The sequence below is a fragment of the Rana temporaria genome, chromosome 1 (genome assembly GCF_905171775.1).
Source record: "Rana temporaria chromosome 1, aRanTem1.1, whole genome shotgun sequence".
Lineage (NCBI taxonomy): Eukaryota > Metazoa > Chordata > Amphibia > Anura > Ranidae > Rana > Rana temporaria.
In genome coordinates this window covers 327,426,074-327,440,772 of record NC_053489.1, presented here as the reverse complement: position 1 = coordinate 327,440,772, position 14,699 = coordinate 327,426,074, and the positions used below count along the sequence as shown (strand labels likewise).

At 40.9% G+C, this 14,699-nt stretch overlaps 1 protein-coding gene across 2 annotated transcripts in view; it reads right to left on the bottom strand.

The window, feature by feature from the left end:
• Window positions 1-14,699, bottom strand: part of SVEP1 (sushi, von Willebrand factor type A, EGF and pentraxin domain containing 1) — a 503,752-nt gene that overhangs the window by 71,632 nt on the left and 417,421 nt on the right. For both annotated transcript variants that reach the window (XM_040360718.1, XM_040360710.1), the window contains exon 41: window positions 6,267-6,330. In XM_040360718.1, coding sequence (XP_040216652.1) covers window positions 6,267-6,330 — 64 coding nt within the window. The remainder of the gene's footprint in view (window positions 1-6,266; window positions 6,331-14,699) is intronic.

Sequence of the window (14,699 nt, the reverse complement as noted above, 5' to 3'; positions counted from 1 at the left end):
CTGCACTATAACACAACATCTAGACACTATACTTGACACTTCACTGTTCAGTAAACTAATCATGTCTATGATACACAAAGGGAGGTGATGAACACGAGTGTGCAATACTAGTTTAATATACTAAAATGATTCCAAAATTATTATGGCTGTAGTTATCTTACCAAAACGAAATAAAGTATAGTAATCAAAGTTTCACAATAATTATTTAACCAGCTGAATCATATATAGTTTAATGGTAACTGAAGGGTTGTTAGTAGAGGAATACACTTCTCTTTACATGGTGTATGATCATTTCTTAAAGAGAAAGTAAACCTTCCTGTATACTTTGTACCTATAGGTAAGCCTAGAATAAGGCTTACCTATAGGTACTGTAAATATCTCCTAAACGTGCAATGTTTTGGATATATTTACTGTTTATGCAGCCGTTGATCTCATCAGCACATGTGCTCTGAAGGAATGGCCATCCATGCTATTTCTCGAGAAGAGTGTGCCGTGACCGGCAGCTCCTGCGCGCATGCGTGGGAGTGACGTCATGTGGTTCTGGCCTGTCACAGAGTCAGAAGAGTCCGCGACCCCAGAAGGAAGACGGGCAAAGATGGATGCGGCCTTCAGCGGGGACGACACAGGCTTCGTTTGCAGGTAAGTAGCACATTATGCTTTTACTCTGCAGGGAAGGAAAAAAAATCTGAGTTTACTTTGTCTTTAAATGTGTTAGTAATTTCTCATATTTCTACAGCACCAACATATTACATTGCAATTAATTACATCTAACCATTTACATAAATTCACAATCTAAGCCCCAATGACACTCACTAAAAACATACCTTAAAATAAAGGTACAGGGCTAAAAATATTACCAAAATCTATATATCAAATCATACACATACTAAATCAAACTGCACTCTCCAGTGTATCACCCTGCAAAACAATACAATACAATATAGTGAAACAATATGTGGTAATCTGACTACACATAGTCCTTGTAATAGTCCATACATTAACAATGTTATCCTCTCAAGCAAGTTTCATACAACGTGTACGATCTTCCCTAATGTGTTCCCCACTCCAAAGGACTTAATTGTCCCTACCCCAAAGGACTGAAACGTCCCCACCCCAATGGACGGAAACGTCCCCACTCCAAAGGACTGAAGTGTCTCCACTCCAAAGGACTAATACGTCCCCACCCCAAAGGACTGAAACGCCTCCACTCCAAAGGACTGAAGCATCCCCACTCCAAAGGACTGAAGCTTCCCCATTTCAAAGGACTAAAGTGTCCCCATTTCAAAGGACTGAAGCTTCCCCACTCTAAAGGACTGAAGCGTCCCCACTCCAAAGGACTGAAGCGTTCCCACTCCAGAGGATTGAAGCATCCCCATTTTGAAGAACTAAAGCTTCCCCATTTCAAAGGACTAAAGTGTCCCCACTCCAAAGGACTGAAGCGTCCCCACTCCAAAGGACTGAAGCGTCCCCACTCCAAAGGACTGAAGCGTCCCCACTCCAAAAGACCAAACGTCCCCACTCTAAAAGACCAAACATCCCCACTCCAAAGTACTGAAGCGTCTCTACTCCAAAGTACTAAAGCGTCTCCACTCCAAAGGACTGAAGCTTCCCCACTCCAGTGGACTGAAGCTTCTTGTATCCTAATCAAGGGTTCACAATCCTCCAATGGCACCATGAAATGATACATCAAGTTCTTCCCATGTATCTCAGAACAAGGAATGCCACTTTTAGTATGTGGACTGTTATACATGCTGTCTGTTGTGGGATTACAACAAACTATTATTTCACTATATTGTATAATTGTGTTTTACACTGTGATACACAAGAGGGTTCACTTTGATTTATGTCTGTGATTTGACAGGTATTGGTGATATTTATAATACTGCACTTATATTGTCAGGTATTTTCAGCAGATGGGTTATTTATTTTGGGTGCTGGATGCACCATTTGACATAAACGCACATACAATCAAAAAACATTTTTGGGTGAGTTTTAGCGCAAACTTTTTTTATGCCTGATATTAAGACTACCTAAGAACAAGTTTTGAATGATGGCAGTAAACCTGCCAGTGTAGCTTTGGATTGTGGGAAACAACACTGCAAACATCCATGTCAAATAAACACAAATAGTATTTTGGCCAGAATTTGATCCTTTAAGACCTCGTACACACGACCGAGAATCTCGTCAGGAAAAACCCGTAGTTTTCCCTGACGAGATTCTTGGCAAGAAACTCTTGCCGGCCGAGTGTACAGACTTTTGTTTCAAAAGAACCGCGGTTCTCTTGAAAGGAAAGAACCCAGTGATGTCATTGCGTATGACGAGCATGCGCTCGTCACATTCAATGCCATCGCCGCCATCTTGCTTCACCCTACCTATGCAGTGGAAGCTACCGCACATGCGTCAAAGTCATTTTGAGCATGCACGGGTTTCCACGGCAACAGGTAAGTATTCACACTCTCGTTGAGATTCTCGTCAGGAAACAGGCCGACAAGAATCTCGACGAGAAAAAAGAGATTCTGGACAGATTTCCTGACGAGAAACCTGAATGCCTCGTACACACGAACGGGAATCTCGGCAAGAAGCAGTTTTCTTGCTGTTTTTTGCTGATAAAACTGGTCGTATGTACGAGGCCAAAGTGGTTGGAAACCGTTACATATAGCCAGCCATTTGTCCAGTACAGCCTTGTAAAATTCACAGAGCAGGGGCAGGGAGCTGAAATTACACACTGTACAAAAGCTCTGAGAGATGACTGGAGGGAAGGAACACACCTCCCTCCTCACAGCACATAGAAATGATGCAGATCTGAGGATATGAATCACAAACTGTGTGCTGGAGCTCCCTCCCCATCACAATTGTATATCTTGGTGTGAAATAGTGTGAAACGCGTCAGCTGTCCAGTTCACAGTTTTTGCTGTGGCTTGTGTGGCATTTCTTTTCCAGTGGATCAGAGATCCAACCAAGCGCTTTGTCACCTCCTCAAGTTGGGTCGCCGGATTTCCGGTATACTGAACCAGTTACACAACATCTGAATAGCTTCTGTTACCTCCTCATTGGTCTGCAGTGTATCTATGAAAGATTTCAGGAAGGAGTTCTAGCGCTGTGGCAACAACACGCAAGCTTCTGGGGACTTAGTTACCAATCGGAGACACTCTAACTTTATACGCTCATCAACACTATACTAACGGTACGTGCATTTGGAGCGGGGGTTTTCTTACTGTGTTAGAGGGGGTACTCTTTTATCTAATAAAAGCGGAATTACACTATGTTGGTGCCTTCTTGTCTTTATATATGCATATGGAGTATTAACCAATGCTGACCCTGGCAGTGCTGACGGATGTTCCAGTGACAGTTACCTCTTAAGGCTCAATTGATTGTCCTTCTGGTGAGTTTGTACCCCGAAGGGAGTGTGCCTCACTTGTGGTGAAGATTGGGAGCAGGTGTAGGATCCATCACGTACCTATTGTTACAAGCACCCATCACTGTTGAATATCTTTGTTGCATCGTCACCACGCAAATGCCTCTATGAAGTTGGGCATTTAACCAACTATTATAAGCGCTGTTTTATCATTTGGACCTTTAGTTTCAGTTTGATACATTTTAATATTTATGTGCTCTATGAGTCTTTGACTTTTGGACTTTAAATAGCTGCTTTTATTACCATATCCTCTTGCAAAATAGTGATACTGGTTGTTGTACGGATTGCGCTGATCCATTCTATTGACATTTGTCAGCTCAGACGTGCATTTAGGCCTTTTTTTTGCACCTTCTGGTCACATGTAAACATATATGATAATGTTTACATGTGTACAGTGTACAACACAACTTTAAAGGGGTTGTAAAGGTTTGTCTTTTATTTTATAAATAGGTTCCTTTAAGCTAGTGCATTGTTGGTTCACTTACTTTTTCCTTTGATTTCCCTTCTAAATGTTTTTTTTCTTTGTTTGAATTTTTCACTTCCTGTTTCTCCTCAGTAAGCTCTCCACCATCATCCAAACGGTGGAAAGTCATTTAGAACAGCTTACTGAACAGCTTACTCAGGAGGAACAGGAAGTGAGAAAGTCAGACAAAGAAAACAAAGAAAAAAAACATTTAGAAGGGAAATTGAAGGAAAAGGTAAGTGTACCAACAATGCACAAGCTTAAAGTAACCTATTTAGAAAATAAAAAACGAACCTGTACAACCCCTTTAATCTATTAGAATATAAGAGACCCCTGTGTTCTAGAAAAACGATGTAAGATAACTTCCTTTAGTAGCTGTCTTTGTCCCAACTGTAACTGTATGATCTTCCCAGCAGAAGCCACTAGCATCCTAGAACCTAAAGGAAGCTGTGCAGCTTCCTTCAGAAGCCACCTGCAACCTAACAATGATGCCAGATGGAAAAAGCTGTCTGTGTCCTTGCCACAGAGGATGCTAGGTGGCTTCCCTGAGAAGCCAACATTGTCCTAGCAATGGGGGGCACTGGGTTGCTTTTTTGAGAAGATGCCCACATCCTCGCAAAGAAGGGTGCCAGGCAGTTTTCTTGAGAAACCACCTGCATTCTACAATGGTTGGATGCTAGGCATGAGTGGCGGAAAACTAACGCTGCACATCACCCCAATATCACAATCCCCACCATGGTAGTGGTGGCAGCATCATGTTGTGGGGATGCTTTTCTTCAGCAGGAACAGGGAAGCTGGTCAGAGTTGATGGGAAGATGAATGGAGCCAAATACAGGGAAATCAGAGAAGAAAACCTGTTAGTCTGAAAAAGACTTGAGACTGGGGCGGGGGTTCACCTTCCAGTAGGACAACAACCCTAGATATACAGCCAGAGCTACAATGGAATGGTTTATCTCAAAGCATATCCATGTGTTAGAATGGCCCACCCAAAGTCCAGACCCAAATTAATTGTAATTTTTAGAAATAACTCACTTAAATCTGACCAAACAAGATTCTAATAGGCATCCCGGGTATGACATTTTTTTAAAAACTAAATTATAAATTATAATATAATAAATAATTATAAATAATTATAACAAATAATAATAATATAATTATAATAAAAATTATTCAATAATGTAATCAAATCAAAATCACTGAAATTTGCTCAGTTGCAGAATTGTCGCTGTCATTATTTTTTTTTTTTTTATGACGAATTTCCCCACAAATCGCTATCGCAAATTCTGCAAGTGATTTTAATTTATTATCGCTGTTTTTTAGCTGCTCTAAAACTATTTTTGACATAAAGGGACACTTTTGGTTGCTATGGACAATCTACAGTTTGCAGGGAGAAAGAACCGTTTTTATTATATAAAAGTACATGTAGGGCACTGGGGAGACCACTAGGGACAAGGGGGGTGTGTATTTTTTACATACAGTACTGTAATCTATAAGATTACAGTATACTGTATGTATTGTGTTTGTTTACGTTTTTGAATTTGGCGCCGTTCTCCGCTCCCGTGCGTCGTAACGTCGCAGGGAACGGAGATGGGCGGCACAGGAGGACGCTGTGTGAATCGAGCGAGGTCCCACAGCGCGGTGGCATCGCTGGATCCAGGGACAAGGTAAGTAAACAGTGCCTGTGGATCCAGCGAGGCGAGCCCGAGTCTGACTCGGGGTTACCGCCCGCAGCATGAAAATCTAACCCCGAGTCAGACTCGGGAACACCGCCAGGAGGGTTAAATTAAGAATCTGTGGCAAGACTTGAAAATTGCTGTTCACAGACGCTCTCCATCCAATCTGAAAGATCTTGAGCTACTTTGCAAAGAAGAATGGGTAAAAAAAATCAACTCTTTAGATGTGCAAAGCTGGTAGAGACATACCCAAAAAGCCTTGCAACTGTAATTGCAGCAAAAGGTGGTTCTACAAAGTATTGACTTTGTAAACAATATATATATTTTTTTATCATTTTCCTTCCACTTCACAATTATGTGGCACTTTGTGTTGGTCTATCACATAAAATCCCAATAAAATACATTTACGTTTTTGGTTCTAACATGACAAAATGTGGAAAATTTCAAAGGGTATCAATACTTTTGCAAGGCACTGTAGGTCAAAAAAGTTGGCAAAGTAGTCTCAACCAGACAATGCAAGCTACAGGATGATAACACAGGAACACACTTTGGAGATCATTGTCACCCCATAACAGCAAGTGCCTAAACAAGGACCTGTACGGCAGGATCATTAGATGTTAATGAATGCTGCAAATGTAATAAGCTTTTGTTCTTATCCATTTTAAAACCAAGTGTAAATATTACTTAATATATGTTACTGAGCAAAATATCTCACTTTTGCACTGAGGTTCTTCTCCACTCCATGATTTGTTAGCTTCACAAACTCTTTCAGTTGGTCCCTAAAAAAAAAACAGAAGTAGGAATTAATAATATGCAAATATACAGGTTCTCTAACAAGTCTATCCTAGTAGGAACCAACACTGCTCCTGATCATCTCTATAGTTTTATGATTATATACTATCAAGCTTGGTCAACTGTTGTGAAGGAATTTCCAATGTTTTCTTTATTGGTGGATCTGGAAGGGTTAAGCCCTCTCACTGTAGAATACTCCAACAACTACAGTATATTTCTATTTAATATTTTCGTACCCTGTTCTAGTCCACCTCAAGGTTTTTGGTGTCACCTTGTGTGTGTTCCAGCTCATCCTGTTGCATTCTCAATAACATAAAATAAATAATAAATCTAACAGGTTAGATAGAAATGCCTCATAAGAGGCACAAAAGGTGTGCAGGTCAAGAAACTTCAAGACATCATCAACATTTAATCAATAAAGTCATGGAGATCTAAAGCTGAACTCCAGGCGTATAAAATACACACATTAATAAGCAGTTCTGTAATCAATAATACATCATTTAATGTATTTTTTATTTTTATTTTATAAAAGTAGTGGTAGTACCCAAGTTTAACTTGCATTTAACTGTACAGTGAAGCTAGTATGGAAGAGGTAAAAGGAGCTATTCATTTGTGTCACAGTGCTCACATGCTAACAAGGAGCACACTGATAAAAGGAGAAAGCAGAGAGACAGAGAGATGAGCTAATCAGTCTGATGCTTCTCCTTTCATTGGAGGGCGAGGGACAGGTCTGTAAAGCCTTGTACACACAATACACACAATATGTTAACCAGAGGACAACGGTCTGAAGGACCGTTGTCCTAGGTTAACCGATGAAGCTGACTGATGGTCCGTCACGCCTACACACCATAGGTTAAATAACCGATCGTGTCAGAATGCGGTGACGTAAAACACAACGACGTGGTGAAAAAAAGTTCAATGCTTCCAAGCATGCGTCGACTTGATTCTGAGCATGCGTGTATTTTTAACCGATGGTTGTGCCTACTAACGATCGGTTTTGATCTATGAAAACGGTCCTTCAGGTCCTTCAGACCCTTGTCCTCTGGTTAACCTATCGTGTGTACGATAACCTAAGTGTTACTTAAAGCCGAATACCGGGCAGAAATGAAATGTAACTCGTTTATTGTGCCATTACCTTACCTACTCTATTGCAAACACCTTCCTAAGTTGTTCTGCAGTGTAATGTATCTTAATTAGAGTTTCCTCTATGAGCCAAGCTAATTTCCTGCCTTGGCCCTACTTTTTATATTTTTTTGGGAGCCAGTCCCTTTGCCACTCTGGTGAGTTCCCCTGCCCCTGGAGCCTATGAGTGAGGACTCTGTAAGCATCACCTCTACCAATAGGAGATGTCCACAGCATGCAGGCAGTGATGTGGACACCTGGAGTAAACAGAAAAAGAGACAATGATTGTCATGTGGCCGTTGCTTCAGGTGAATAAAATGGACATCTGGATAGTTTTTTTTTTAACTCTTCAGCATCTTCCAAGCACTCTAATGCCGCGTACACACGACCGTTTTTCATGAAATGAAAAACAATTTTTTTTTTAATGTCATTAAAAACGATTGTGTGTGGGCTCCAGAGCATTTTTCATGACGTGAAAAATGGCCATTAAAAATTTAGAACATGCTTTATTTTTTCGCGTTGTTTTTCACGTTGTCGTTTTTCACGTCGTGTAAAACGGTCGAGTGTAGGCTTTAACGATGTGAAAAAATGCGCATGCTCAGAAGCAAGTTATGAGACGGGAGCGCTCGTTCTGGTAAAACTAGCATTCATAATGGAGATAGCACATTCGTCACGCCGTAACAGACTGAAAAGCACGAAGACTGAAAAGTGCGAATCGTCTCACCAAACTTTTACTAACACAAAATCCGCAAAAGCAGCCCCAAGGGTGGCGCCATCCGAATGGAACTTCCCCTTTATAGTGCCGTCGTACGCGTTGTACGTCACCGCGCTTTGCTCGAGCACTTTTTTTTCACGATTGTTTGTAGGCAAGGCCGGCTTGACAAAAATCGGGTTAAAAAAAACTTTGTTTTTTCTAGACCATTAAAATGGTCGTGTATACGCGGCATAAGGGTACATTAACACCAGCCACATGCAAAAAGAATACATTAGCATGTAGCTCATATCAACTGTATATCAGTGATGATGAGCAATGCCTTGCATCTTACAACGCAAGGCACTGTTTACCTTTTTAAAGTGGTAGTAAACCCTTAAGCCTCGTACACATGGCTGGTTTTCTCGATGGGAAAACTGTGAGGAGAGCTTTTGGCCAGGAATCCCAGCCGTGTGTATGCTCCTCCCAAAAATCCGCCGGACAAAAAAAGAGAACCAAAACCGGCTGACTTTTTTGTCAGTTTTCCTATGGGAAAAACTGCGATTGGAGCATATACATGGCCGTGATTCCCGACCAAAGCTCCATCGCAGTTTTCCTGTTGGGAAAACCATCCGTGTGTAGGGGGACTGACTGACCGAGCAAGTTCTCGGCTTTCCCCTCGGAATTTCTGACTGGAACTTTTCCCTGTCGAAAACCCTGCACGTGTGTATGGGGCATTATACAGTGCTGTGAAAAAGTATTGCCCCCTTACTGATTTTTTTGCATATTTCTCACGCTTAAATGATTCAGATCAAACTAATTTTAGTATTACACAAAGAGTACCTGAGTAAATCCAAGGTGCAGTTTTTAAATTATTATTTCATTTATTAATGAAAAAAAGTTGTCCAAACCAACCTGGCTTTATGTGAAAAAGTAATTGCCCCCTAAACCGACTACAATCAAGCATTTGCGATAACTGGTAATGAGTCTTTCACATCGCTGTGGAGAATTTTTTTCCCACTCTTCTTTGGAGATTTGTTATAATTCAGCCACATTGGAGGGTTTTCCAGCATGAACAGCCTATGTAAGGTCATGATACAGCATCCCAATTGGATTTAAGTCCGGGCTTTGACTAGGCCACTCCAAAACCTCTATTTTGCTTTGTTTGAACTATTTGGAGGTGGACTTGCTGTTGTGTTTTGGATCATTGTCCTGCTGCATAACCCAAGTGCACTTGAGCTTGAGGTCACAAACTGATGGTCAGACATTTTTCTTTAGGATTTTATGGTAGAGCTCAGAATTCATGGTTCTCTCAATTATAGTAAGTCGTCCAGGTCCTGAAGCTGAAAAGCAGCCCCAGACCATCACGCTACCATGTCTGACTGTAGGTATGATGTTCATGTTATGAAATTCTGTATTTGTTTTATGCCTGATGTAACGACATGCACACCTTCCAAAAAGTAAATTTTTTGTCTCATCAGCCCACAGAATATTTGCCTAAAAGTCTTGGGGATAATCAAGATGTTTTTTGGTAAATGTGAGATGAGCCTTTGTGTTCTTTTTGGTCAAGACTTTGTTTTGTACTTGGAACTCTCCCTTGGATGCCATTTATGCCCAGTCTCTTTTTTATTGTTGAATCATGAACACTGATCTTACCTGAGGCAAGTGAGGCCTGCAGTTCTCTAGATGTTGTTCTGGGTTCTTTTAGGACATCCTGGATGAGTTATCGGCATGATCTTGGAGTCAATTTTGTAGGCCGGCCACTTCTGGGAAGGTTCACCACTTTTCCAAGTTATCTCCGTGGTTCACTGGAGTTCCGAAGCCTTAGAAATGGCTTTGAAACCCTTCCTAGACCTATACATGAACATTACTTTGTTTCTAATCTGTTCTTGATTTTTTTTAGATTGTGGCATGATGTGTGTTTTTTGTGATCTGTTAGCATGCTTCACATTGTCAGACAGCTTCTATTTATGCTATTTCTTGATTCAAGAGGTCTGGCAGTAATCAGGCCTGGGTGAAATTTAACTAAACTTTCCCAAAAATGTTGGTTAATCACAGTTCATTCATGATTCAGCATGGGATTCCTTTTTCACATAGGGCCAGGCAGGTTTTAACAGCTTTTTTCCCTTAGTAAATTAAATAATAATTTAGAAACTGCATCTTGGATTTACTTGGGTTATCTTGGTGTAATATTAAAATTTGTTTGATCATCTGAATCATTTAAGTGTAAGAAATATGCAAAAAAAAAAAAAAAAAAATCAGGAAGGAGCAAATACTTTCCCACAGCACTGTATATACCCAGTGAATTGACTGTCCTCCTCAGGTGATACACAGAGATTAAAAAAATCCTCCTACATAAATTTTAACTGTATATCTGCGTACATCTGTCTTTCCCCTACAGCTCCCGCTGTGATTGGACACAAGAATGGCATTCTACCAATGTAAATAAGGCAAGCCGTCATTCTGTCACATAGGAACAGAGAGATCTGTGATTCCTACTAATCAAGAACACCTATCTCTCTCTTTGTCCAGTGTCAGCATCCCCCACACACAAAGCACACATAGGGGACACAATTAACCCTTAGATTTCCCCTGATGTTAACCACTTCCCTGAAAGTGTCACTTAGTGTCTAATTTGTCCACCACAATGTCGCAGTCCTGCTAAAAAATCGCTGATTGCCGGCATTACTATTAAAAATGGCCCTAAGGCTGGTAATACCGATGCGGCTCGCAGCAGGGGTCTGGTGTCTGGTGCGTCCCTGTCCCTTGAAACGGAGCCACAGATGAACAGTACTCCTGTGCAAGCTGCTCCGCAGCCGTCCCGGAGATATGTGAACCAGCTCCATAGAGAGTCAGTCACACTCTCCTGTCATGCAAATTGGATTCGGAGAAGCCAACATCCATTTTGTATAGGTGTGAACCTAGGGTAAATCTATCCCATAGTTTATAACTATCCCTTAGTTTGTAACTTTTACGCAAACCAATCAATATACGCTAATTGGGATTTTTTTTACCAACAATATGTACTAAAACCGCAGAGGTAATCAAGTACCACCAAAAGAAAGCTCTATTTGTGGTAAAAAAATGGACATCAATTTTGTTTGGGTAACATGTTGCACGACAGTCAGTTAATGTAACGCAGTGCCAAATCACAAAAAAATGCTTTTTTTTCATTAAGGGGGTAAATCCTATCAGGGCTGAAGTGGTTAAACAGGATTTCTTAGCTCTCAAAAGCAGGGTGCGGGAGCTGAAGTTTCAACAGTGATGAGTGATCTGAGAGCTGATTGGAGGAAAGGGACACACCCCTTCACAAAGCACACAGGAACAGAGCTGAGGCTGTTAATCTGTTGGAGATCCCTCCCAGCTACCATTTTTCTCTTGGTGTCAGGAAAACTCATGACTCATGCTGATAGCAGAGGAACAAAGCAGCTGATAGAAATGACGCTTAGTGATCTGGATGGAGACAAGTACACACTATAGAGGGATATGCTTTGTTCATATTTCATGTCTGAGGTTTACAACCCCTTTAACGTCATTATATGAAGTGTACATTGCTTATTTTTCCGCATAGCAGCACGGTGGCCTGTGCTGTGGTGGTGCAAACCTGTGGTGCCATCCAGCAGGTCTGCATTTTTCTACAGAGTACATCAGTCTAGCACTGACTTGTGTTGATCCCATGCAAAAAAACACCAGTCACTGTAGTACCATAAATTAGCCCTCAAATAGATGATTACAGAGTAAAACAAGTCTGTAATAGGTATATATATTTTTTGACTTGAACTTTAAAGTGGTTATATACCCCTAATGCGGAAGTTGTACCTATAGGTAAGTCTATAATAAGGCTTACCTATAGGTACTGTAAATATTTTCTAAACGTGCACCGTTTAGGAGATATTTACCTTATAGCGCACCAATGATGTCATTGACACATGCGCTGTGAAGAAACGGACCCCTGTGCCATTTCTTCACTAGCAAGTGCCGTGACTGATGGCTCCCACGCACATGCGACTCCGACCAGTCACAGAGCCGGAGTCCGCGGCCCCGGAAGGAAGAGGGGCGAAGATGAATGCGGCCACCAGCGGGGACATCGCAGGCTTCATTTGCAAGTAAGTTCCACATAATGGGCTAGTATGCATTGCATATTAGCCCATTATGCTTTGAAAACTTTTCCAGTATTTTCTCTCAGAGTTTACTTTCTCTTTAATTTCACAATTTCTGATTACTATTCTATTCCTGACACTTGAAACATGTTTATCTGTGTTCTGCAATGCTTGTAGATTGACCTGCTGGTTGTTAAGTTGCAACCGTGGCCATACTGCCACTTTAAATAATGGTAAAACTTTTTGCTGTTCAGTTTTGTAAAACTATTACTTCACTACGTCAAAAGCATTCAGACTGTTCATAAAAAAAACATTTGGAGCTTTTGAAATATGCATGAGTGTAATTTATCATCAATTACTGTATTTGTTTAGCACTTACTTCAGAACTTCTGCTTCTGTAAATGAGGCAGTGCTTGGATGGTTTTATATGCATTCTGTTATAATATGTGAATTGAAATGAATCTTCAAAATGCAATACGGGCAGAAAATATTTTTTAAGGTTAACAAGTCACTCTGAGAGGAAATACTGGAAAAGTTTTCAAGTTTACATTAAAGTAGAGCTTTAGCCGCATTTCAACAAAATGTTCTTGCATTCCTAAATACATTTTCAGACCTCTCCATATGTGATTTTCTCCGACTTACATAGCTAGATCACACTGGAGTTTTCTTATCTTACCAACACAAAGTTTAAGATAATGTAGCACTTATGTTTGAAGTTCCCAAGAAATAATGTACTCCTCTTGGTATATTTCCAGCTGTGTTACTTCAAAAGATTTATTTATTTTCCCAAGTCAGTAAGTTCATCTAATGGATTTCTAGGCCAGCTCTGACAGTGGGTGAGACAACAATAATGTATACGCTGACTGAAGCTGGCAGTATATATTGTTTTAACACATGGGGTATCAGAAAGTGTAAATGTTGATATTCTCTCACCCCACCCCTAGCGATCTCAGCTCTCTCACCTTCTACTAAGGACAATAGCTGTCTAAGTCTCTCTCTCTCCCCTTGTACTAAAGACAATAGCTGTCTAAGTCATTGTTTGTATTTACATAGATTTGCTAGGCACCCTAAAAATTAACTTTCTGTTAACAGCTTGCCTTTAATGTAAAACAAATAATAATTCTTTACTCACTTATATCTGCCTGTTACAAGGCAGTATTCGTAATCTGCCTAGTTCATGGTTCTAGGTGGCTCAACTTCCTGTCCTAAAACCCCAATGCCTCCTGGGAAATGACACTCATTTCTCAGGAGTCTCTGGGCATTACTGTGCCTAAAAATCGCCCAGCATGCACCTCTCCATGAAAACCATTTTAGCTTGCATAAAAAAAAAAAAAAAATATGCCCGAAACCCCGCTTTAAATGAACTGGCAGGGTCCCATAATTTATGTTAACGTTTCATATCAAATCTACCTGAAAAAAAGATATGAATGGTTCTAGCCAAAATGTATTTTTTGGGGTACAGAGATATTCCTTGAAAATAATAACGGTTGTCGTAATAAGGGCACAGGACTAAAATGTCTGTCAGTACCTGCACTGAGGTTGGAGTGTCCATAATGGACACTCCTTCCTTGGTTCACATTTTCCCTCCCTGGCCACTGTGCCCATCACACTGACAGATGCATGGCTTAGTACTAGGGGTGGGCAGAGCATTATGGAGAACTGAGAGACACCTATCCATGTGTCTGGCCCTTTGCAGGACGCGGATGCATAGATTCCAATGGGGGGAGGGGGGGTTTGAAGCACCTGATTAGAGCCATAAGCTCTAATAGGCTTCAAAATAGAGTGGGCTTGGAGCACTGCACTACGAGTCTGCCCAGATGTCTTACAATAGCGAACAAATATTTACTATACTGCCAGAAATTGTTTTTAGAACTATTTTGAATTCTCTTGATTATTGTTCCCTTACCCCCTTTGTGACCGAAATACACCTTTTTAAGTCCATCACCAAATGCTCTTTGCCATAAGAAGGTAATTACCTTTCCAGCAGAGAACTAGGAGTGCTAAACTGTGTGTTCCTAGTTATCAGGCCCAATGTCAAACTGAAAAATTAGCCATAGAGATCATTGTGAAACTAACTGATGCATACTGACACTGCAAAATTTGGTCTGGGCTTCTAAGCTCTGATCACAAAAAGGTTAAGACAACAGTGGCTCAGTAATTTTTTATAAAGCCCTGTTCACACCCTAAAGTGATTGTAAAGGCTGAAGGTTTTTTACCTTCATGCATGCCACGCTCTCTGTGTCTTATGGAGGCAGAGAGCCGGCTTGGTAGCGAGCACACACGAGTGACCCCACAGCAGGCAGCTTACTATCGAGGCACTCGACAAAGGGGAGGGGTCCACAGTGCCGGCGGGGACCCGACAAGAAGATAATTGGGGCTGCTCTGTGCAAAACTGCTGCACAGGGCAGGTAAGTATGACATGTTTGTCGTTTTTTTTTTTTTT